The sequence below is a fragment of the Oryx dammah genome, unplaced genomic scaffold (assembly GCF_014754425.2).
Source record: "Oryx dammah isolate SB20612 unplaced genomic scaffold, SCBI_Odam_1.1 HiC_scaffold_12, whole genome shotgun sequence".
Classification (NCBI taxonomy): Eukaryota; Metazoa; Chordata; class Mammalia; order Artiodactyla; family Bovidae; genus Oryx; species Oryx dammah.
Window position 1 is genome coordinate 44,001,728 of NW_024070196.1, and position 24,352 is coordinate 44,026,079.

General features: G+C 60.2%; 1 protein-coding gene across 25 annotated transcripts in view; it reads right to left on the minus strand.

The window, feature by feature from the left end:
• Positions 1–935: 935 nt before the first annotated feature.
• Positions 936–24,352, minus strand: part of FBRSL1 (fibrosin like 1) — an 84,096-nt gene continuing 60,679 nt past the window's right edge. The window contains exons 6-20 of one of the 25 annotated variants that reach the window (XM_040251563.1): positions 15,335–15,380; positions 12,488–12,791; positions 12,167–12,387; positions 11,367–11,435; positions 10,999–11,198; positions 10,246–10,296; positions 9,953–10,048; positions 9,344–9,412; positions 9,160–9,189; positions 8,872–8,943; positions 7,467–7,596; positions 5,100–5,177; positions 4,853–4,936; positions 4,461–4,668; positions 936–3,041 (exon numbers count right to left, since the gene is read on the minus strand). In XM_040251563.1, the coding sequence (XP_040107497.1) occupies positions 2,210–3,041; positions 4,461–4,668; positions 4,853–4,936; positions 5,100–5,177; positions 7,467–7,596; positions 8,872–8,943; positions 9,160–9,189; positions 9,344–9,412; positions 9,953–10,048; positions 10,246–10,296; positions 10,999–11,198; positions 11,367–11,435; positions 12,167–12,387; positions 12,488–12,791; positions 15,335–15,380 (2,490 nt within the window). In that variant the 3' untranslated portion in view covers positions 936–2,209. Of the gene's footprint in view, positions 3,042–4,460; positions 4,669–4,852; positions 4,937–5,099; positions 5,178–7,466; positions 7,597–8,871; positions 8,944–9,159; positions 9,193–9,343; positions 9,413–9,952; positions 10,049–10,245; positions 10,297–10,998; positions 11,436–12,166; positions 12,388–12,487; positions 12,792–15,334; positions 15,381–24,352 lie in introns of all 25 variants that reach the window. The other 24 variants (XM_040251550.1, XM_040251564.1, XM_040251554.1 and 21 more) reach the window with 24 other exon arrangements.

Genomic DNA, 24,352 nt, shown 5'->3' on the forward strand with positions numbered 1-24,352 from the left:
TGGGCCCTGGGTGCCGAGTTGGCTAGGCCTCTGCTTCACAGTGTCTGCTCCACGGGGACCCTGTAGCACTGTGGGTGTGAACCAGGGTGAGTGTGGTCGCCAGCCTCCCACAGTCCATCAGCAGAACACGGTGATAGCTCGCTCCTGACGCTCTGCTGCGGAGGCTACCAATGAGACAGAGGAAAACCAAGACGTGCCGCAGGGAGGCACTGGGGTCGGCTGGGGCTGGTCCCTGGGAACCAAACTCCTGTGAAGGCCCTGGAGGGTGCTTTGGTCACAAGTGACCAGGAGTGTCTCCCTGGGGTTGCAGGGCACCCCCAGCCCTCCATGGGGACTCCAGTGGGCTTAGGCTCCAAGCAGTTCTGAGCCAGGCTTCTCATCCTAGGAAGCCAATCCAATTGGGGTACAATGCCAGGGCCCCATTTCCAAACCGTGCCAGGGTAGGGGTGCAGGCCAAATGCTAAGCACAAGCAGCTGAGGTCCCCACTTAGGGCGGGCACCCCCACGTCTGTTGCCTTCAGCAGGTCAGGGCAGCAGCTCTGCCCCTGCGCCCCTCCTTGCGGAGATCTCCCCTCTCCAACAGTGGTCACCTGCTCTGCCAGGGTAGCAGGGGGTGAGGCCAGCCTTCCTGAGGATGGGCACCCTGACCCCCAACGCACAGAGAAAAACCGCCCAGAGAACAAGTTCAGGGCAGGGATGATGTGGCACGTGACAGGGTGGGGACTGTGGGACCAAAGCAGTTGAAGGCAAGATGGAGATGCCAGCAAACGTCAGAGGGAGGAGCCTTGGCAGCGGGAACCGCTTGGGGGAGCAAGCCCAGGGCAGGCGGGGCAGCCCTGGTGGGTGGGAGTCAGGGGTTGGCGGAAGGAACTGAGGGAGGGTACGTGACCCCCGACCCCCACCTGCCACAAAGCCCCACAAAACACTCAACCACCTTTTCATCCAAAATCAAGGCTGTATTTACCTTCATTGGTTGACATGAAAACAGACTGTTTAAAATAACCAGGGTCTACTGTGAAAACATGGGATTGAAAATACAGAACGGAAAAAAGCAAACAGCCAAGGATGGCCAAACCGAGGCGCCAACGCTCAGGACACAGGTGTGGACGTCAGGGAAGAAGGGATGCTGACGAGAGGGCACGGTGACATTCACAGGGTTATGAAAGTAAGACTGAAACTGAAAGGAAATCATGCCAAAGCCTTGGCCAGTGGGAGAACATGAGACCAATGTCTTCTGATGGCCTCCGTGGAGAAGAAACACAGGTTATTTCTTTTGTGATCAGCCTTGAGCCTCTCTACCTCCCAATCCCTACTCATCTAGGGTGGATCCCCAGGCTACCGCACAGCCAGCCCGAGGTGCACGCATATCCCAGGGCTGCTCCGCAGTCCCCCAGTGGCCTGGCCGCTCAAGCGCTTGCATAGTTGAAGGATGTTGCTGCCATTAAACGTCTGAGGGCAGTTCCAACTGACAGCGGGTGGGTTGTTGTGACCACCTTAAACAACCAACCAGAGAAATTTCTAGAAACTGTTTTTATAAAGTCTACCTAGGTTAAGAATTTAATAACATCATATATTTATATTAACAGACTATTTACAGTTTCATCTTTCTTTTTAAAAAAACAAACCGAAAAAGAAACCCTTTTACACTTCTGCATAATAAGGCAAAAAAAGCTCTGTACATTATTATCTTAATATATATCTGTAACTTCGGTTCCAAGTACCAAGGGAGGGCCAGGGCCGGGCCTGAGTGGGGGCCTCACAGTGCATTGGACAAAATGACCGTTTTTTTTTCCACCATAAATAAGACAAAAAAACCCCAGGGGCTCTGGAGAGAGATCTGAGGCCATTAAATTGCAAAACCAAACTAAAAGTAAAAAAGCAAAAGTGTCTTTCGTTTCTCTTAAGTGTCTAAAGAGGACAAAGTTGAAAAAAATACAAATCTATTAAAAATGCTTCTCACCTGTGGGAAAAAACGTACAAACTTGGATTTTTTTTTCCAGTAGCCTAATCTCAAGCTTGGAAAACAAAAGATTACCCCCAGAAAAGCTGTGTGTGACACCCCCGACGCTGCGAGTGGAAAAGTGAGCGTCACCACCCCAGGACCGATGGAACTGTGCTTAGGTTCTAGAAACGGACGTTTAGAAAAGTGGACAGCAGTGCGTTCCTGGAGGGGCCCCCCGCACGCGCCATGGGAGCGGGCCCGCGGCCACTACCGCGCCTCCACCTCCTGGGGGTTGCGGGACGGGGAGTAGTCGCGGGCCTCGCCCGGCGCGCGGGCCCCCAGCGGCGTAGTCCTGCTCCGCGGCTGCCCGGGGGGCGTGGGGGGCCCGCCTGCGGCCACCAGCGGCGGCGGCGCGCCGAGCGCGGCGGCGGCGGGCGGGGTCCGCGCCAGGAGACTGTTGTGCAGCGCGGCGGCGGCGGGCGCAAGGCGCGGGTAGTGCAGGGCGCTCAGCGCCGGCAGCAGCGCCGCGCCGTCCAGGTGCGCGGCCCGGGCGCGCTCTAGCTCGTCGCGGCGCGCCTCCCGCAGGTGCTCGGGGCTGTAGTCGTGCGGCTCGCGGTCCCGGTAGGGGCGCTCGGGCGGCTCGAGGAGGGCGGCGGGGCCCGGGCCCGGCGGGGCGCGGCAGGGCAGCTCCGGGCCGCGGTAGGCGTCGCGCGGTGGCTCCCACGCGAAGGCCGGGCGCTCGCGGCCCGCGGGGCCCGGCCCGGGCTGTGGGGGCGCGTCGCCGTCCTCCCCGCGCTCCTCCTTGACCTTCACGTCACCCTGGGACCGCTCGGCCGGCGCCTCGTGCGGCTTCCCAGGCTCGCGGCCCAGGAGACCGGCCAGGCGCAGGCCTTCCCCCAGGGCCATCTTGCTGGGCTTGGGGCCGTCCTCCCTGGCCGGGGAGCGGCTCTCCTTGATGCGGAGCTCAGCCTCGCGTTCGGCGGGGATCCTGGGCCGGCCCGGATCGCCCTGGCCCCGGAGCACCAGGCCACTGCCTGGGTGGCCCACGGGCGCCGCTGGAGAGGCCCGGCTCAGCAGGCGTGTCTTTTCCAGGAGGTCCCTGGGAGCGACAACACAAGACACCCCCGCTCAGCCTGACGGGACACCCTGCGGCGAGTTCCTCTGCCACCAAGTTCCCACGTCAATGTGGCACCATCACCGTCCGCCGCAATGACCTCAGGGTCCTTGTATGTGGTTGTGTGTCCACTTAGCATGCTAGGTTCCTGTGGAATTACTGCTAGTGGCACCCATCAACACACACATGGTGATTGTAACTCACACACCCACAAGCGTATCCCTGTATCTGCCTCCCCTCACAAGCAACTCTGGAGCCCAACTTTGCAACAGAAGCACAGACTTCTCCACCAGAACCCCGAGAACTTTGGGAAGTTCCACCCTGCCCCAGACCCACTGATCCGCTGGAGACGGTTCTGAAACCCTCTTCTGGTGGGTGTGTGTGGCCCAGCCTGGGCTCACTAGAGTTCCACCTGCCCCATCCCAGTCCGGTTCTCACCCATGAGGTGCCACTCTACGATTTAGCCCTTTGGCCCTGAGGCTGGGAGCCAGCGGGGCATGGCCTCCACCCTGATATGGGAAGAGGGCAGCTGAGCTTGAGCACATCAGGTGCCCAGGTCCCCCTCCAACCCTCCCTGCTGCACCTGGCTACCCTTTCTGCACTTGCAGCCCGCCCTCTTGACCCTGATGTCCCTGCAGTGGGCTGCAGTTCACTGGGCTCCTGACCCTCTGCGGTGCTCCCCAGCACCCTTCCTGGGGCCTGTGACAAATGTCCCCCTCATCTTCTAGGCCACCCCCTCCCTCACTGTGCTCTCAGGCTCTCCCAACACCTAGCTTGCAGCAATACCCGGACCTGGCCGCAAGCGCTGGCCACGGAACCTTCCCCTGCTCCTGTCTGCATGGCTGGCCCATGACTCCTCTAGAACCAAGTCCCGGACTCTGATGCTCCCATTAATGCAGGCTCCCTCTTGCTCTGCCTTGGCCTAGCTCTGCTGCCCGTGGGGCGAGTGGGGGGAACACACAACATCAGCCCCCATCCTCCAGCTCAGGGGGCTCCCCAAAGGTCTACCTCCCAGACCTGGGACCCCCTGGTGGTTCAGCAGCTCCCGTCCAGCTCTGCCTTGCTGGTCTGAGCTCCCTCCAGACCCCACCGTGTTCCAGAAGCCCACAAGCCCTGCCAGGGCCTTGGTGGAAGTAACCCTCATCCTGGATGGTACCTGCCCAGATCGTGGCCCAGCAAGTCTTCTGTGGGAACAAGGTGGAGAGTGTGTGGACTCGGGGGTCCCCTTCCCCTGGTCCTTCCTACCCCAAGGATGCAGTCTTTGCGTCCTCCTACAGAGATTTCAGTTTGCCCCCTTGGGTTCAGTAGAGGTGGCTGGGGACTGCAGGTGCTGGGAGGGTGGGGGCCAAAGTTGGGGGGGGCAGGGAGCTGGCAGAACGGGTAAGTGGAAGGGCCCCAACTCACCGGTCCCGCTCCTCCTTGCCCTTGTCCAGCTCTCGGTCGTGGTTGGTCAGGGCTGAGACCCTCTCGGCATCTAAGGGCTTGGGCCATGGGGGTGGCGTGGGGAAGGAGGGTGGCGCTCGGTGCAGCCGGTTCCAGGCCTCGTGGGGGCTGGGCAGACCGTGCAGTGTGGGGCCTTCCTTGGGGGCAAAGATGCCGCCGCTGCCGGGAGCTGGGGGGGGGTTGGCAGCAGAGGGTGAGGCCAGGGTGCCAGGGAGGAGCACACACAAGGAGATGCCCAACCCCAGGCCCGCATGCCCTGAGGAGACGAAGGGCGACAGTCCGCCTGGGGTCACTGGAGCCCTGATACACGCCCATGCCCGTGCGAGGGAAGAGCAGATGGTAGGGTCACTCACTCAGCGCGTGGCTGCCGAGGCCTCCAAAGGCGTTGCTGCCTAGGCTCCCCAGGCCCCCGAAGGTGCTTGATCTGCTGAAAGGGTCTGTGGGTGCAACAAGCACTAAGGAATTTCTGTGTGCACCGGGCCCTCCCCCACCCCAGGGCTCCAGAACCTGGGAGGTACCACCTGAACAATCTGAGGGTGCCCTGGTTCTTGGGGGTCAGCACAGGCCAGCCAGAATGCACAGACCTCAGGGGACACCTACCTGTCAAGTGACCAGTGGGCAGGAAGCTGCCAGGATGCGCTGAGGGTCCGAACGGGTTGGTGGCAGGATGGGTGGCACCTGGAGAGGAGGGAGGCTGTTGGAGGCATGGGTGCACCTGGGGCCCCATCTGTGCCTCCTTCCCCAGGTGGCTGCACCCTGGCTGCTCCACCTCCCCATCCAACCTCAGGACCAGTTGGGAGGTAGGCTTTCATCTCCCTGAGTCTGGAGGACCATGACGCGGGGGAGCAGGGAGGGAGGTGCTGATAGTAGTGAGCCCCCAGAGGAAACAAGGCAGACAGAAGACCTGAGGTTGAGCCTTGAGGGGCTGCTCTTGCAGCCAGCTACCCTCTGAGGTCCCAACCAGAGCTAACAAACAATCTTGGTCATGTGACGGTGGGTGCAGCTTGGTGTAGACAGACAATGGCCCGAAGACGGCAGCCCCTCCAGGGGTGTCCCCTGGCTGCTGGCCACAGCCCACAAGCATCAGTGCACATCAGCCCCGCTGCCCCGATGCCCCCAGAACAGAATCTGGGACAGGAGAGTGGGCCTGGTCCCAAGAAGGGGCTGCTGGGTCAAGGGCCAACCCTGCTGCTTAGGGTGTCCCACCTTCTGTCTAAAGATGGATTTCTGGTGAGACCTGTGAGAGGGGCGCCCCCTCCTGTCTCTGCAGCTCCCTCCACCTGTTAAGGGACCCTAACAATGGAGTGCTCCTGTCTGCCTGCTGTGGGCGTCACAGGCAGGCTCCTCCATCCAGACAAACGCAGGTTTAGTTCCCAGAGAGTTTCCACCTAGAAATGTGATCTCATTTCTAAGTGACCTTATGAAGAAATCAAACCAGAAGTTAGGAAACAGCTGGTCCCAGTGCTGAAGAGGATGCTATGAGAGGATGTGGAGGGCAGTCAGGGAAACGTGCTGCCTTAAAAAGCTTCACCCTGAGAAAAGGCCAACGAGCTGATACTCCCTGGGGAGAGGATGGCAACATGCACACAGATGGAAGAAACACACACACCAGATGGCGACCAGGCGTCAGGCGGGGACAGCAGGGCCCTGCTCTAGGTGGGGCATGTGCTGGGGGAAGTGGACGCACAGCAGGACGAGGCCGTGGGTGGAGGGAAGCATAGTGGGGCCCAGGCCACAGTCTGTAGGCTAAGGTTTAAGAAGTCCGCTGGCCGCCAGGGCTGAGGCCCAGATGGGAGGTGCTCTGCTTTCTGAGGGACCCTGACACCTGGGAGACGCCTCTGCCCTGGCTGGGGACTGGAGGCCATGAGGGTGGTGGAGTGGGAGCTGGGAAAAGAAGGCCAGCTCACAGGCCAGCCGGCATGATCCCATCACACCAGTGCACTAACGGGCTGCCTGCACAGACTGACAGTGGGTGGGGGTGAGCGAGCATGAGCTTGCGGCAGGGTGTGAGTGGGGTGGATGTGAGGAGTGGTCAGGGAAGGTTCTCTGAGGTGACATCCTTCAAGGGCCTGACAGCTGGGGAGGAGGCAGCAGCAGCCCTGTGGGCTACAGACCGTCAACCTGAGGCCTGCTGCATGGCTGCCCTGGGCTGGCGTCTGGGAACTCGGGTCTCAGGAGGTTTCTTACCTTCCTCTGATAGGAATACCTCACTCACATGTGCTCAGATTGTTTGTGTAAACAGTGTGGTTTGTGCTGAGCACACGCTTTCCTTTTGGGAGTCTGGGTTTTGGTCCTGGCACACACAGGTGCCCATGTGACTGGCCCTCAGTAAGAAGCCGGGGCTCTGGGTCCCCACAAGCTTCCCTGGGAGACAGCCTCTTGCCCTGTTGTCAGGGCTCCTTCTGGGGAATAAAGTGCGTCCTGGGGCTGCTCAGGCAGTGCTCAAGAGACACCCGACTTTCACCCTCCCCCTCTTCCTTGCTGACAGATTTGTGTCCCTTGGCTGCAATGCATACAGCTGGGGGTGCATGAGACATGGGCTGAGTCCTGGGAGCACCACAAGCCTAGGGGTGGTCCTAGGGACCCCGACACAGTGAGGCTGTGGTGTGGCTGCTGGTGAAGGTGAGCACGGAACAGAGGCTCTGGAGCAGTTTCCCACCATCCAGACAATAGCCGAACCCTTCCTGGGAGGAAAGCCCCAGAGGAGGGCATCTTGGGCCAGATCATGGGTGGGATCAGGTCAGCTGTGGGGACACCTCCAGGGGGCGGGGGAGGAGAGTCCTGAGGCAGGCAGGACTGCCAGACCCCACCTGCTACAGCTGGAGAAACAAAAGCGCCGCCCAAGCAGCCGGAGCCCTCCTGCGCCCACACCAGCCAGAGGAGAAAGGCAAGACCACGTCTGCTGGGCCATCCCCAGGCCTGCACAGTGGCCGAGGCCGCCAGCTCCCCTGGGCCAGGCCGCCTTACCCGAGCTGGAGAAGAGGGGCCGGGCCAGGTCCTGTGGGTAGTGGAATCCGGCGAACACGCCCGGGGCGGGGGGTCTGCTGAACAAGTCCAGCTTGGTGCCCACGTCCAGCTTGTGGGGCTCCAGCTGCATCTGCCGGGACAGAGCGTGTATAGGGGCCGGAGGCCGGGCCTCTGTCCTGCTCGCCACCAGGATGCCGATGAGCTGGACAACAAGGTGTGATGTCCCCTGCTCCGCTGGCCTCACTCAGTGGGTGGAGAGACAGGTAAGAATCATCCTGACCATGTGTCAGTGATGCGGGGTAACCAAAACATCGTCGCGTGTGGTCGATATAGGAGGTTCCCAACTGCGGCGTTTCGTTCCTGTTTATATGGTCTTTGAAAGCTGGTGTTTTACACTTAAAACTCATCTCAATTTGGATGCTACATTTTCGTTAGAAATACTCTGTTTAGATTTTGTAAAGTTGAGTTGGAAAAGTACATGCGCATACCTGAGTCTTTACAGTTTTCCAATGGCTAAATTTACCATGAGTATTAAATTTTAAATGTATTAAATAAAACTAAGATGCCAGTTCCTGGGTCACTAGGGCCACGGGAGGCACGGGGTGGGCCAAGTCCATCCTAGTTCTTCCTGCTGTGGTGACAACAGAGGGGTGCCCCCCACCCTGCCTCCTCCACTGCACCTTCCAGGCACCCTGCCTGAGAGTCTGCATGTTAATCCGTCATAAATCCCTTTCTGTGACTTGTCCTTTGTAACCCAGTTAGAACGTGATGATTTAAAAATACCTTGAGTAAGGGTACCTGAGGTAACGTGTTACCTGAGATGACAGACGAAAGTGTGGAGACCCTTCTGTGATATGGGGTGTGGGGTCCCATCCTGGCCTCCCTCAGCGCCCCAGCCCACTGCCCCTGGCTGCAAGTCCCCAGGCTTCCCAGGGCCGCCTCTTCCCTGAATCGCTCAGCCAGGGCATCTGGCATCACTCACTGGGGGGAGGATGGCTTCAAGCTGGGTCCCTCTTTACCACCTGTCCCCCCCCAGGAGCATGCAGGCTCCGTGAGCACTTAGGTTCATCTTTGTCCATGGCCCACAGCAGACACTTAATAAACACTTGGGGTAAGGGTGGGGGCCAGGCCAAAGGCCCCCTGGGAGGGCTCGACTGAAGCAGGGAGGCCCGCAGGGTCAGCTCCTCCCTAACCCTGCCTGGGTCATCCCGGGTGACAGGTGGGAAGTGATTTTGAGTTCCCCATACACTTTTGTCCAGCTCCCCAGCTCCAACCCCTGCTGGCCCGGCCTAGCGCTGGGGCAAGGGGCACATGCGCACACGTGTGGACGCTGGGGGGGGCCTGGCCCAAGAAGGGCGCCCTCTGAGCCGCAGGCCTGGCTGGCAGGACGAGCAGTACAGCTCACCTTTATCTTCTGCTGATGGTGGTAGATCTGCCAGGCGATCTGCACGTGCACAGCGCACCACTTCCCCGGCTTCTGCGACGGGGGGATGGGCTCAGCCTCGCGGCCAGAACCGTCTCCTCACTCCCCACCCCCAGATCCCTGCTGTCACAGGGCACCCCTGTGCCACCCAAGAGAGTCCTCCCTGGCCTCAGACCCTCCCGGAAGGTCCCACTGGGCCCCTTCCTCCCAAGGTGAGAAACGCACAGGCACACACACAGACCTTACACATGCAAGCACGCACACACTCACCCTGATTGCTGTCCGGTACGGGTCAGACACCTGCTGTTAACAGAGGAGGAAGTGTTAGACCCAGGCTCTGCAAGCAGTCAAGCCCAGAGGGGTAGGGGAGGGGGAACTATGTGAGCCTCGTGGAGCCATGCTGGCCGGACGCCCACCCGGGAAGGAGAGAGGCAAGAACACCACTGCCACCTACCCCGGGGGCTTTCTGCAGGAGAGTGTGAACCGCACTGGCCCGGCCTGTTAACTCGAGTGGGTTTGAAGTCTGAGGGGAGAGAGGGACACCGCACGAGACCACTTTGCAGGCTCCGTGCCCAGGTGGCGCCAAACCCCCCCAGGGCACTGGAGTCTGCCTTGCCCTCCTTGTGGGGCCCTGCACACTGTCACCCGGGATAGTCTGGCCTCCCACCACATCCTCTGTCTGGAGGTTTCTGAAAAGGCGGGAGAAGGCTCTGATTGCTGTGCCGGGCGAAGGCAGCCCGCTGCAGGAAAGGTGAGCAGAGCAAGCCCAGTTCCTGCTGCCTGGGCCTCCTGCAGTGTGCACGGCCTTGGATGGCTGCTGTCCACACTCTACCTCTGCTCTTCTGCACTGCTCCTCCCACCCCCCAACCCCGAGTGCTCCCAGCTGAGGAGAGAACAAGTGAAGCAAGGCTCTCCTGGCCCCGAAGGTCAGGATATTCTGCACTCGGGTGAAGGCCCTTCAGGTGCCACCTGGGATCACAACTGCCCTGAGATGGATTGTGGGGGGGGGCGGTCCTGCAGCCCCTGCCCACCATGCCCACCCCCTCCTGGGAGCAGCTGGTACCTTGGGCTGAAAAGCACCCTGCAGGGATCCAAAGGGGCCTGGGTGTGGGAGCAGGGCGGGCAGTCCTGGGACGGCTGGAGGGAAGGGCGGGAAAAACTGCAAGAGAAGGTGGGAGGGGTGTTCCAGGGGCCTCGCCGGGCACTTGAAGGTCTTGGGCAGGGGCGCTGGGCCTGGCTCTCTGGTCCCCACCCTGCCACGCCTGCACGAGGTGGGAGGCTACATAGACAAGGCGCAGTCTGACCTCCACACCCCCCACCCTGCCTGGTGATCCCAGGGCACGCAGGGACACTCACGTTGGAATGTCGGAAGTAGGGGCTGTCCAGCTTGGGCGTGTACTTGTCAAACTGGAAGGGAAGGAGGCAGAAGTGAGGCCTCCCAACCTTGCCGATGCCCTCCATTGGCCAAGCACCCACCCACACTGCCAGGCCGGGCAGCGGCCAGAATGAGGCTGGCAGCCTCCAGCCAGCTGTCCTCCAGGCTCCCTGAGGGTGCTGGCCCATGGCTCTTCCCTGTTCTAGTGACCTCAGCATAGAAGGTGCAGACTCGCCCACCTGGGTGTCTGCAGCCACGACTGGGAGGGTAGGGCCTGGAGCCCAGAGCTGGTGGTCAAGCTGCAGGGTACACTGAGGCCACTGTTAACTGGCCAGTGCCAAAGCAAAGCTGGGAGGGGACTCTGCCCACAGCAGCTGGCTTGGGGATGAGATCTTGAGGCTCAGGAACATGGGAAGAGTCCTGATCTGCATGGCCCCTAGTCCTGGTCCTCCTGACCTGCTGCCTTGCTGCCAACTGAGACGCTGAGGACCCCACATGGGTACAACTGGCCCCATGGTCATGTGGGCAGGGGTATTCGCCCAAGCCCAGGGCATGGAGCGTCATGGGATGACCTGGGAGCGGGGGCTGGGGGGAACCAGAGGAGGGGCTGGACAGACAGACGGACCGTGCGGGACGGTGTCAGCTGCATGCGTGCAGAGAGCGTCTGCGTGTGCCTGCTGCGTGTCCCGCGCCCGGGCCGCCCCCTCCCGCCTGCCGGCGCGCAGCCTACGCACCGGCGGGGGTGCGGCGTGCGGCAGGAGCGGCGGCGGGGGCGGCCCGGCAGGGAAGGGGGCGAATGTGTGTTGGTGCTGGTGTGTGTGCTGGTGTGTGTGTTGGTGCTGGTGGAACTCCGCCCGCAGCAGAGCTCCCGGGCCCAGGGGGGCGCTCTGGACCAGAAAACGCGCGTTCAGCTCTTGCCTGAGCAGCTCGTGATCTACAAGAGAAAAAGAGAGAGACAGAGAGGCACGTCGGCCGCGGGCTCCCGGCGGGGCGAGGCGGATAGTCACCTGGCACTCCCGGTTTCGGCAGGCCAAGCCGTGGTGGCCGCTCGCTACGTGCGGGCCCCAGGGTGGAGGTAAGAGAGGTGCCTGTGACCAAGTACCAATCAGAATCCCCGAATGAGGCTGGCAATACATGATTGGCTGGCTGAATGAGATCAACAGGCTGGCATCTAAAGGCAAGAGAGAACACGGTGAGCCACCCTGGGAGCCCGAGACAGCCCTGTCAGGTAGCCCTGCCCATCCCAGCCTCCCCCAGACCATTGTCTTGGTCCCAGTCTGGGGCACTGAAGTGCCCCCAACTGACCTGGGCTCAGACTTTTAGAAAAAAATTGGGAGACCCATGGAAAAATCCTTAGTGACCTAAGATTTGGCCATGAGGGGGCACTTGCTGGAATCAAGCAACAAGGGAGAGGTCAGGCTAGCTGCAGTTCATCTGGGGCCCCTCTACCCCACAATTCAGCCCTATTCACCCCTACCCCCCTAGCAGCCTAGGGATGGAGGGATGGGAAGAGACACACAGCTGGCCCTGGGAGCCCACATCGCAGTGACAACTGAGCAGCTCCAAGTTATACCAACTCCCAGCTCCCAACTGCCCTACTAGGCTTGGCAAGGGTTCAGAATGGGGCAGGGAGTGTGTGTCCATGTACACGTGTGTGCACCCGTGTATCTGTGTGTGCACACCGAGGCCCTGGCAAGAAACTTCCCCTACACTGCACTAGTGGTCTGCTAGGGTGCTGCTATCCTGCTGGGGGTGATCTGGAGGAGCAGGTGGGAGAGAAGTCTGTATCTCGGAGGCCAAGCCCCCCTCCCCAGGGGCCATGTCCCTCCCTGCCCAGGGATGAGGAGCCCAGAGTGGAGAGGGAACAGTGACCCTGGCCCCACCGACGGCACCCAGACCTACCGGCAGGGTGTCCTGGGATGACCAGGCTGTTGGCCGGCAGCGCCGGGGGCGGGGGCAGTGTCGGGGGCGCGGCGAACATGGCCGCCGCGTGGTGCTGGTGCTGGGCCTGCGAGCGGAGCGCCAAGTGTGAGGTAGAGAGGTGGGGGCCCGGCCCGTGAGGCGACAGGGACGCGTGCTTCGCGAGCCCCAGGCTGGCACCGCTGCTGGCGCTGCTGCTCCTGCTGCAGGGAGGGGCGCTCAGTGCCCGGCCACGCGCCCCGCCTCCGCGCCGCCCCGCGCCCATGCAGGCTCGGCCCCATGCCCACCTGAGGCTGTGCCCACCTGAGGCTGTGCAGACCGTTGTGCGCGGCCGGGCCGGGGCCCGGGAAGGCGCCCGGAGGGAGAGGCACGTGCGTCAGGAGCGGGGCCCGGGGCTGCGAGGGCGCGGGTGGCAGCTGCGGGGCAAGGCGGGGCAGCGCTGGGGCTTCCTTCTTGACCAGCGGGCTGGCAGAGGGCAGGACCGGCGCAGGGCTGCGCACGGGGGCCAAGAAGGGCGGCTCGGTGCTCAGCTCGCGGCTGCGCTCGAGACCCGAGACCTTGGGCGCTGCCCCAGTCTTGGCCTCGGACTTCTCGCCCAGCGTGGGGCCTGTGGAGAGAGTGGCAGGGGTGAGTCTGGGGTTCAGGATCATTTCCGAACTTTTTTTTGCTTCCAACTTTTTTTTGCACCAAGCAAAAGGTGGTGCAGAACCCCTGCCCACAACAGGGTATAACCCACCCCTTGCTCCCCAGGGAGGCTACCTGTCTGGAGGGCCAACCAAGGTGTGCCCTGCACCTCCTGCTCATGGCCATCTCAGTGCAGGAGCTCTTACGACCCCATTTTATGGAGGGAGACTCAAATGCGTGAGAGAGCCAGCTCAATCTGGGCACTGGGCTCCAAGCTCTGCCGCCCTATCTCCCACCACAGTAGAGTCACTTGAGTGAGTGGCTGCTCTTTCTTGACCCACCCGACTGACCCAGGGCCTAAGCTCTTTTTTGGGTCTTCACCCTAGGGGAGACTTTCTGGATGACCAGCCTTGCCTAGTCTGTCGGGAGAAAGTGGCTGCCTCAACTCACCACCACCCAGAGCCTCTGCTCCAGAGCTCCAGGCCTGCCTCTGGGCCATCAGCAAGCCCACTTGCTCATTCCAAACCCTCCTTTTGAAGCTGCTCCGAGCGAGGCCTCAGGTCACGTGCCCAGGGGCCAGGTGGAAAGCATGTGTCCAGGCCAGGGGAGGCACCACCACCCATCGGAGCAGCTCTGCCTTCAGGGGATGACATCCCAGTTTTCCAGGAGTGGAAATTCAGGTTACTGAATGTGGTTGCTTCATCTGGCCTATTGGTTGACTCCACTTCCTTCTCCAGGCCCAGGGGCCCATGCAGGCGGCAGCCATGCAGAGTGACGCGCTGGCCACAACCTCCCCTGTGGCTGCAGGACAGTGTAACCCATAACCCAGGCTGGCAGAGAGATGTCTCTTCTGCTAGGGCGACACCTCCCTGCCTTGGCCCGGTTTGCTTAGGAACAGACCTGAGGAGGAGGCCACTGCCACCACTCCTGCAAGGAGGACAGGAAGCTGTCAGCCCACGTGCTCACAGCTGCCCGAGGAGGCTGGCCCTCTCTCCCCTCCTGTCTCTCTCACTTCTCCACACGCAAGGCTCTTGCAAAGTGAGAGCAGCCATCAGAACGGAAAGAGGCAGGCACGGGCCATGCAGACCTGGACATGACCCTAGGCCTGCCACCAATGCTCCAGCCCTTCTGGAGAGTCCTGGAATCTCTAGAGCCTCCTGCCACTGACAAAACCATGAGCACTGCCACTGATCACCCCCCTCCAACTCTGTACCTCTCTGGACACCTCAAAGCCTTGCCCAGTTCCCTGAATTCTGCTGAATCATAACCTCCAGAACCTGGAACTGTGACCTTCTTTGGAAAAAGGGTCTTGGTAGCCATAATCACGCTAAGAATCTCCAGGTGAGATCAATTGGGAATCGGGGATTGAGGGTGCCTATATCCAATGACGGTGTCCTTAGAAGAGACAAGAAGAGGAAGGGGCCACATGAAGACAGAGGCAGAGATGGCAAGGATGCAGCCAGAAGCCTGGGGATGCCCACATTTGCAGGCAGTATCAGGAGCTGGAAGAGGCAGCAGGGACTCCTCCCCTGGAGCCTCTGGAGGGAGCACAACCCTGCACACACCTGACTCCAAACTTCTAGTCTCCGGAACTATGAGCCTGTTGTTTAAAGCCACATGGTTTGTGATCATTTGTTCAAACTGGTAACACCCTACACTAATTGTTTGAAATGTCAGCTGAGCATGCCTGGCTCCAAGGAGCCTCTGGTGGGCCTCCTTACCTGGACTCTTCAGCAGGCGTCGGCTCTGCTGCAATGCCTGACTTGAGGAAAGGGCTTCCTGAGCTAAAGGCACGTATAGGCCATGCCCAGCTACCAGGCCAGCAGGATCTGAGGTGCACTGGGTACCCCAAGGCCTGTTCTGTGTAGTCATGTCCTAAGGGAGCCTCCCAAGCAAAAAGACTTCTTCTCTGTGCTGGGTCCAGTGACACCCACTCTGGGCCACAGCCACAACCAAGAGGCTGGGCTACAAAGGGCTATCCTGGCCTCGATGGGATAGTGCCAGCCAGAAGAGCTTTCTGAGATGATGGGATGCCAGGCACCTGTGCCATCCCACTTGGCGTTCACTGGCTAAGGCCCGGGTGTGGCTGAGGAGTGAGTCTAGTCTGTCTCATGTTAATATAAACAGCCACACGTATGGTGGCAGCCATGGGGGCCAGTCCACACTGTGGCAGGGACGCTTCACGAGCCAGGAGCTGCTGTCCATCCCTAGAGCATGTACTCCATGAACCTGGGAAGGGCCTGGGAAAGTACATTCCTAATGGTCCCCAAGGGGTACCGGGACCCCCCCCCCAACTTTGGGAACCACCTATCCAGATCTACATGGCTCTGGCTGAGACACCGGTCCTCCTACCAGCTCCCCGTTTTCTTGTGGCTGTGGTTTGTATCCCTCAGTAATGGGAACACCTAACTCTAGCCTCAGGCTTTGCACCTGAAATTCAAGACAGAGCTAACATGGGGCCTCCAGTTCATTTCAGGAGTGTGTCCTGTGCCTTTCTAGAGGCATGGAGTCCAGAGACACACTTACCTTTATCGGCTGCTGGGGCAAAGAGCTTCTCGGAGCCCACAGATGCCTGGAAAAAAGAGAGGCGGGTCGAGTCAAAGGGACCTACAAGGCTGGGGTGAACCTGGCCCTTACCTCCTGCCCCTGGCACCCAGGGAACAGGTCTGGGCAGGCTCAGTGCATGTGAGGGCTACCCAGCCTGGCAGAACACGTCTTTCTGTGCCCACTGCCCCCACGTAGGAGCGTGACCACACCCTGGTCCGGCGGACCTGGACACAGGTCACTTGGCCTGTGATCAGGGACCCAAGGATCCGCCCTCAGCAGGGATGTGGGGGCTCAGTGGCCCTGCTGGGTGGGGAGCCAGGATTGGGGAATCTGGGTGCTTCCCTACAGAGCCAGCATCAGGAACCTGAAGGCACCCCTGGGCCTGGCACTGGAGGCAGCAGGGTGGGGGGAACAGAGTGGGGATGCCCCCCGCCCCTAGGTTGCAGGCCACCACCTGCCAGGCCTCAGACAGCCTGAGTCACAGGTCTGGGGACCACAGCCACCATAATGCACTGTCAGGGTGGAGTGGGCCCCTCTGAGTGGGGGCCAACCTGCTTCAGGAAGGAATGTGGCAGTTTCTGGTGGGCCCCCTGACCCCGCTCAGCCTCTCCCTTCCTGGGGAGAGGCCCGTGTGTGCACAACACCTTGGTGAGGACAGTCAGGGTGAGGATGTGGCCTTCACGCTGGTTCACAGGCAGAGGCCCATAAGGCTGTTCTTAGCAGATCTTGTCTCTCTACTTGGTGGTGTTTTAAAACAGTTTTACTGGGATATGATTCACACACCACACAACATACCCACTGAAAGTACAGAGCTGTGAGCAACCATCACCATAACCTGTTTTAGAAGACTTTCTGCACCCCAAAAAGAAACCACATGCTCTTCCGCTTTCACCCCAATCCTCGCATCCCTCCAGCCCGGGGCACTGCTACTCTCCTCCCAGTGTCTGTGGATGCCCCGTCCTGGACTTCCATGGGGAGAAAGCAGCCAGGGGTTGCTATTGGGGGTGGGGTGACTGAGTACTGAGGCGCATGAGACCCCCCTGTGCCCCATAATGGCCACCATCAGAAAAGACAGAAAATGCCAGGGCTTGGTGAGGGTGTGGAGAAACTGGAAGCCTTGTGCATTGCTGGTGGGAATGGAAAATGGTGCAGCCGCTGTGGCAAGCGGTATGGAGGCTCCTCAGAAAACTAACCACAGCACTACCGTGTGATACGGCAATCCCACTTGCGGGCATCTGTCCAAAGCATTGAAACCAAGAACAGACATGACTGGTAAACGAACAGATACAAGAGTTCAGGCACAGTGAGGCCCCACGCAGGCTGGAGCCCAGGTCTGCAGGGAAAGGGTGGGAGCTGCTCGGAGAGGCTCCCTGGACCAGGGTCACACCAGACCTGCGATGGAAATGTGCAGAGTGAACCGTGACACCTTCACGTGAATGCTGTGCCCCTTCACACTTCGTGCTAGGGTGGGGTCACCTTCCTAACCCTGCCCAGAAACCCCACATCCCAAAGAAAACAAGTGGCAAACAGCCCCAAAACAGGCTCACTGAGCCTCAAGCTGGACTGGCACTGGACCAGACGGGAGGCCGCCAACCTGCCCCCCCACCGCCCTGGGAGGCCCCGGCGTGGAGGGTGGTTGCGAGGGTGCTCCTCCCCAACCGGAGCCCGGAGGCAGCAGGGAGGCTGTGGCTGTGACTTCTTCCCATGGGTTCCCAAGACACCCCGCGTGGTAGGCAGCAGCTGTCAGAACACCTGGATCGGCGCCTCACTCGAGGAGACCCCACGGGGTGAGCAGTCCACCTGAGCAGGGGGTCTGAGGGGCAGGATGGCAGGGTCAGCAGGGCCTGGATGCAGACACCTCATGCCCATTCGCTCGGCACCAGGCGTGGCCCCAGCTCTGCTGGGAGATATGAGCACGTGTCCAGGCGTGAGGTCAGGTGCCCCTGGAGCCCTGTACCCTCCTATGAAGGCCCACGAGCTACGTACCCTTCTGGACTCCCAGGGCCTCAGCCTCAGAGGACTGGACCCTCACCATGACCCCAGGAGGGGGTCCTGGTGTCACCCGCACTTGAAGCCATACAGCTGCTGTAATTATTAATAGCTGGTCTCATTAACAGTCTCACAAATTAGTTCTCCACAGAGCAGCCTAGAGTATCTTTCAAAACCAAAGCAGAACAAGTCACCCCGGAACTTAAAACAGTCCAGCGCCTTTCTACGGCCTCAAACTACAGTATGCATTTCTCCCCCGGCCCCCAAGGTCTGTGACCAGCTGGCCTGCCTGAGCCCTGACCCAGGGACTTCGGTCGAGTCCCCCGGGCCTTCCCAGACCCCCTCAGTCTGAGGGTGCCTCCCTTGCTGGTGCACGTTTAAATCCTCTCTGCTTGCTGCCCTGCACCAGCAGGAGGAGGGCATGAGTGGGCAGTTGGCGCCCCCCAGATGAGAGGAACAGGAGCAGGGGCTGCCGCTGGGCTCTGCCGAGGACACCCTCCTGAAGGTCTTTGTTACCTGCGGCCCTGACAGCCCCCCTGAGCCTGGCCCCGTGCAAGCAGCCCACGGGGGTCCCCAGCACCTCCTGGGGTGCCTGATCACATGCCCTCAGCAGGTGAAACAAATGAGCTAAAGGGCTGAGTCTCAAAGCTACCATTACCTTCCAGGGGTGTGGCCACCAGGATGGGGAAGGGGGGGCTACCTCCTGGCAGGTGGTGCCTCAGCTACACCCTCTGTGCCAGCCCTCCCTGGAACCCCCTCCTCCAATATAGCAGGGCATCTCCATCCCACCAAGGCTGATAGTATGGGAAGGAAACAGCAAAGGCATCACTCTGAGAAAACGAGTTTGTTTCCGTGGGGCACGAGTTTCCTAGGTCCCAGACTAGGGGTGAAGGGGTGAGCAGCACATTCAGTTAAGGCTGCAGGCGCCCTTGCCCAGCCCAGAAGGAGGCCCAGCCAGGCCAGTTCCGGTTCACTTCAAGGCCCCAGGCTGGAGCACCAGCTTCCAGAGCCAGGAGGTGGCGCCCCAGACCCTGGGAAAGTCAAGGGAGCAGAGGGGGGAGTGGAGGAGGGGGCAAGCAGCAATGGGGGAGGGTCTTCCCTAGCCCTGGAGACCCCTGGGATGCTGCCCAGGCAAAGGCAGGAGGCAGTGGGCTGGCCATTCTCCCCTCCCTATCTGCTCCCCACACCACACTGCTCAAGTTAAAGTTTGGTCAGGGAAGTTGAGGGATCCAAGTCCCCACAGGGGTCATGGGCAAGGGCCTGGACACCTGGCTAGGCACAACCACGCCCACTGGAGAAGGCTCTCAACAAACACAGGAATCCTCAGGCCCCAGAATATCTGGGGCCGCGGCCCAGGCTACAGCTCCCTTGCCAGCACAGGTACAAAGCCAGCCATTGCTGGGACATGTCCCAGGTCGAGGTCCTTCGGTGACTTTCCTTCCAGGACAAGGGGTCTGGAGCCGGCGAGCTGACCCAAGGCGGGCTAGCAGTCCCAGCGCAACCACTACACCCGTGCTAATAACTTCCCGAGGATTAGCTACAGGGACATGACCCAGGCAGCGCGGGTATCCTCCCGCCCTGGCACTGAGCCCGTGTAAGGGTGGAAGGAAAGGGTCACTTCGGCCAGAGTACAGGTTAGACGTCCTGTAAGGGGAGGGGGCAAGCTCGGTACCAAGAGCGTCAGGGCCAGGACTCACTCCCCAGAGGTAGGCAATCCCAGCTGCGGGCGGAGGTCAAGGCGCGCTTTGTCTGCGAGGATCCGACCTGTCGGGCAGCCTCGGCCCAGACACGCGCGGCACAACCTCCTCCAGTCGCGCCCCGCCCCAGACAAAGAGCTCCAACTCCTGGCAGGTGAGCGCGACGGGCGCCGGGAACCCGGGTGGCCGAGCCCGCGCCCGGGCGCAGACAAAGGCGCGCGCCCCCCCACCGGCCCAACGCCCTGCCCAGCCTACGCCCCGAGCCCCCCTGCGCCCTGGCCGAGGCCCGGGACCCTCTACGGGTCTACCACCACGTGCGCCCCAGGGGCGCAGGCGGAGGTACTTGGGGCTCTCCGCGCGCCCGGCTCCCGTGAGTCGCAATGAGCTGAGCGCCGGGGGCCTCTCTCGGTCCTCTAGAGGGGGCGGCGGCTCTCTCAATCCCGGCCTCCAAAGTCCCGAGTGCCTCCTCGGAGTCACCAGCTCTCACTCACCGCGCGCGCGCCCTGAGTCCCGCGCGCTCTGCTGACGATCGCCGCTAGTCCTCGGACCAGAGCCAGAGACGAAGCTGGGCGGCATGGACGCCGGCGGCCGAGCGCGGGCCCCTGCCAGCCTTGGACCGTCGAGGTGGCCCCTCTCCCGTCACGCCCTGCCTAGCCGGAACCCAGGCCGGGGGCGCACGGGCCACGCATGACCCCCACGCCGACTTGGCGCGCTCCGGGTGCTCGCAGTGCGCACTGGAGTCCCGGGCGCCGTCGGGCACGGCACGGGAGACGGCGGCGGCGGCGGCGGGCTTACTGCGGGCGGGCGCGCAAGCGGCGGCCAGGGAGCGCGGCGGGGCGGGGCGGGGGCGGGGCGCGGGCAGGCCCGACTAATCCAGCCCCGAGGCGTGGATCTGCCCGCGCCGGGCAGCAGGTTTGGGTTCAAGCAATCGCCGTGCCATCTCCTCCACCAGGTGAGGGCGCGGTGCCAGCTATACCGTACTATGTAAGGGCTGACAACTCCGATGCTCACGGCAACGAATATGGACGGTTCCTACGCCCGGTTTACAGAGGAGAAAACTCGAGTCGCGAGGTCGAGCAGCTGAGATTTGAAGGAAGGAAGAACAGAGGCCCCACATCTGTCTGACGTAAGCTCTGCCCTCGGTTTCACCATCGGCGAAATGGGGATGCAAAGTGAGAGAAGAGGTCCCAGTAGTTATTGTAATTGCAAAATGCACGGAACCCTGACTACTATTCCGGGGCCACCTAGCCACTCCGTGGACCAAAAGAATTGAGATCCAGGGGGAACAACTGCCCCTTTAGAAAGCCGAGTACACCTGTGTTAGTCACTCAATCCTGTCCAACTGTTTGCGACCCCATGGACTATACGTAGCCCACCAGGCCCCTCTGTCCATGGAATTGTCCAGGCAAGAATAGTGGAGTGGGTTGCCATTCCCTGGTGGGTCGGTGGTAAAGAATCCACCTGCCAGTGCAGGAGACACAGGAGATTCACAGGTCCATCCCTAGGTCGGGAAGATCCCCTGGGGAAGGAAATAGCAATCTTCACCAGTATTCTTCCCTGGGAAATCCCATGGACAAAGCAGCCTGGTGGGCAACAGTCCATCAGGTCACAAGAATCAGACACGACTTAAGCAACCAAACAATGCCCCAGATGGATCCAGGTGTTATGGGGCAGCACCTTCCACTCCACAGCACACAGATGCAACACCCGGACGCCAGCAGCACAACTCCCAATCAAGAAACTTGCTGTTAAAGAAAAGAAATCCATGGAGAGTAATGGGATGGAATGGCTGTGGAAAGAGTTTGGGAGCCCCACCTCTAAGCTGCTGTGGGACTGGGGGTACTAGGTGTCAGTTCTGGTGAGGCATCCAGGGACCCACAGCTTACAGCCCAGGTTCAGGGCCGGCATATACCTACCTGGCCCTGAACGATCAGAGGTGGGTCCTTTCAGGAGGGAAGAGCGTAGCCATTCAGTTGGGACCATGGGAACCAGTTCCAGAAGCTGTGCAGGCTGGGCCAGCGCCCCCCTTTTCAAAAGGTGGCAAAACACTGGCAAACACATGCACTTGCACAGCCTGTAAGAAATCTCCAACCTTACAGAACAAATGGCTAATGGTGCCAGCCTCTGCTGTCTGCTGCTGCTACTGCTGCTAAGTCGCTTCAGTCGTGTCTGACTCTGTGCGACCCCACAGACAACATCCCACTAGGCTCCTCCATCCCTGGGATTCTCCAGGCAAGAGCACTGGAGTGGGTTGCCATTTCCTTCTCCAAAGCATGAAAGTGAAAAGTGAAAGTGAAGTCACTCAGTCATGCCCGACTCTTAGCGACCCCAAGGACTGGAGCCTACCAGGCTCCTCCATCCCATGGGATTTTCCAGGCAAGAGTACTGGAGTGGGGTGCCATTGCCTTCTCCGGGTGCCAGCCTCTAGGTGGGGCTTTTAAGTCCTTTTGCTCTGTAGAATTACTTACGATTTACATGTACCAATTTACCCCTTACCCTGCCCCTAAAACACCATACCTCCAAACTCAGTTTCTTGCCATAAAAATAGCATGTATGTGGCCCTTGCTGTGTGTCAAGCAGCACTGTGCTGAATGGCTTCCAACCATGAAATCACTGGGCCCTCATGCTTATCTTTGAGGACAGACTATAGTCATCCCCATTTTGTTGATGAGGAAACAGAGAATTGAGGGGACTTGCTGGAGGCCATAGAGCTGGTATGTGGCAAAACTGGGATCTGAACCCTGGCAGTCTGACCGTGGGGTCTGTGAGCTTAGCCAAAACATGCTCTGCCTCCAGGAAGGCAACAGAGGCTGGACCTAGGACTTGGGATTCTGGTGGGAAAATCCAGACTCTCAGGCTGGGGGCTGGGAGGTCTGCGGGCCTGTGTGCTCCAATGCCCACCGCACCATGGCCCAGCTGGGCTCTAGTACTCAGCCCAGCTCCAAGGCCTCTGGTAGCAAAGGGGAAGATATTTATGCAGTGGCATGTCCCTATGTACCTCTCTGGGGTCAGCGGCAAAAGGGCCTTAAGCCTGTAAATCTTACACAGCAAAGTGGAATTAAGGCTGGTCATCCATTAACTGTGAGATGGGGAGATGACCCCATATTGTTTTTGTTCAGTCACTAAGTCGTGTCTGACTCTTTGTGACCCCACGGCCAGGCTTCCCTGTCCTTCAGTATCTCTCGGAGTTTGCTCACTCATGTCCATTGAGTCAGTGGACATGCAACCATCTCATTCTCTGTCGCCCCCTTCTCCTGCCCTCAATCTTTCCCACCATCAGGGTCTTTTCCAATGGGTCAGCTCTTCACATCAGGTGGCCAAAGAATTGGAGTTTCAGCTGCAGCATCAGTCTTTCCAATGAATTTTCAGGGTTGATCTCCTTTAGGATGGACTGGTTGGATCTCCTTGCAGTCCAAGGGACTCTCAAGAGTCTTCTCCAGCTCCACAGTTCAAAAGCATCAATTCTTCAGCACACAGTCCTCATTACGGTCCAAAATTAATCACAGGGTCCTTACTAGTGGGAGGGGGAGGTAGGAAGACGCTGGCCTGCTGGCTGTGAAGATGAAAGGGGCCAGGAGTGTGGGCCCCTCTCTAAGCTCCGAAACACCACAGATGGATTCTCCTGGAGCTGCAGAGGGACCAGCCCAGTCCACTTAACTCCCACAGACTGAGAGATAACAGTGTAGTATTCAGCCACCAAGTTTGTGATAATCTGTCACAGCAGCTATCCTCCTATCGAGGACCCCGATGAGGGGATGGTATGCAGAAGAACAAGCCCTTGGGCCTCCAGAGCTGCCCAGATGCGCCATCAGCAGGCCTGAGTCAGCCTCAGCCTAGTGGGAGCGATGGGCAATATGCCGGGAAACAGGCAATGAGTCAGGCGGGGTGGGCAGGCAGTGAAGGGTGACATGCTCTGAATGGCACCTGGGGGGACTTCCCATGAGGGGCATTTGAGCTGACACCTGAAAGAGGACAACGGCCAAGCTGAGGGGAGGTCTGTGGAAGAGTCCTCTGGGGTGGCCACAGCCAGTGCAAAAGTCCCTGAGGCAGGAACAACCCGGCAGGGCCTTCCATAGAGGTGGCCTGGGGGTGCAGGGCCTTGAGGCCATGACAGAGCTCCGGCATTTGTGCTGAGTGACAGGAAGAGGTGTGTGTGGAGTCTGAGGAAGACAGACATGATGAGGTCATTAAGAAGGCCCTGCTGTAGGAGCCATCACAGGGCTGGGCAGGGTGCAAGGAGCTGGGCTAGGAGCTGCTGTGACAAGCAGGTGTGGGGATGAAAAGGGGTAGGGTCCCTCCAGGCATGGGGACAGGGACTGTTCCATGGGAGACATCAGCCAGTAGCTGGTGATGGAGCTTAGAGCTCCGAGGTGGTGACCCTGGTGCACCAGGTCAGGCGCCATCCCCAACTGAGCAGCTGAATCCTCTGGGCCCCAAGGCGTTCCGTTGCCATGTGTCCTACAGATGAGCAGCCAGACTGCACCCAGCCTCTCCAGCTACCTGGAGACCCCACCCCTGGCTGTAACAGGTTCTAGGAACCAGGGTGGAGGTGGGGAGAGCGGGTGGGAACTGAGAGCTGGGCCGGTGCCAGGAACCAGTGGGAGTAGCTAGGAGACTCGCCAGCCCTAGCCCAGCCTCATCAACCTGGTAGAACAAGCTCCAGAGTCTGACCAAGGTCTCAATGTCCCCCCTTGGCTCCTGTCTTGGGGCCTCTCTTACCGCTGCCTCAAACCTTGGCGGAGACCCCATCTTCCTGTAATGATACAGCTTCATGTTGAACGTCATTCTTAAGTCCAACGTGAGCACTGAGTTCTTGGGAAGGCTGCAATCCTGGCCCCATCCTCTGGTTTGGGAGGAAAGCCAGACTTTAGGCAGGACCATCTTTAAGTCCCTTTAGAAAGGAGAGTGGTGTGATCTGAGAAGACCTAATGGGGTTAGAAATCTAGAAAGAAATAGAGTGGGACTAGATTAGCAGGAAGAATGAAGGCAGCCAGTGGAGAGCACAGGGACGTCTCTCAGACCTTCAGGCCAGAGAGATGTAATCCACTTGCGGCCTGTGGTCAGCAGCACGGTTACCCAGGGTTCGGAGGTCAGCAACCAACATTCTGTGTCTGGTGTCCTTGTGCAGAGCACGCGGAGGCTTTATCACGGGGTCCATGCAGGGTGCTCCACTCACGACCAGGAGGCACTAGGAGTACCCACCCCACTGCCACTTAGTCGCTGGGCTCCCCTCTGCTAGGCTAAGATGGTGACAGCCTGCCCGCTCCCTCGTGGCTCTCTCTCAGTGGGGCAGGTGGATGCAGGGGCTACA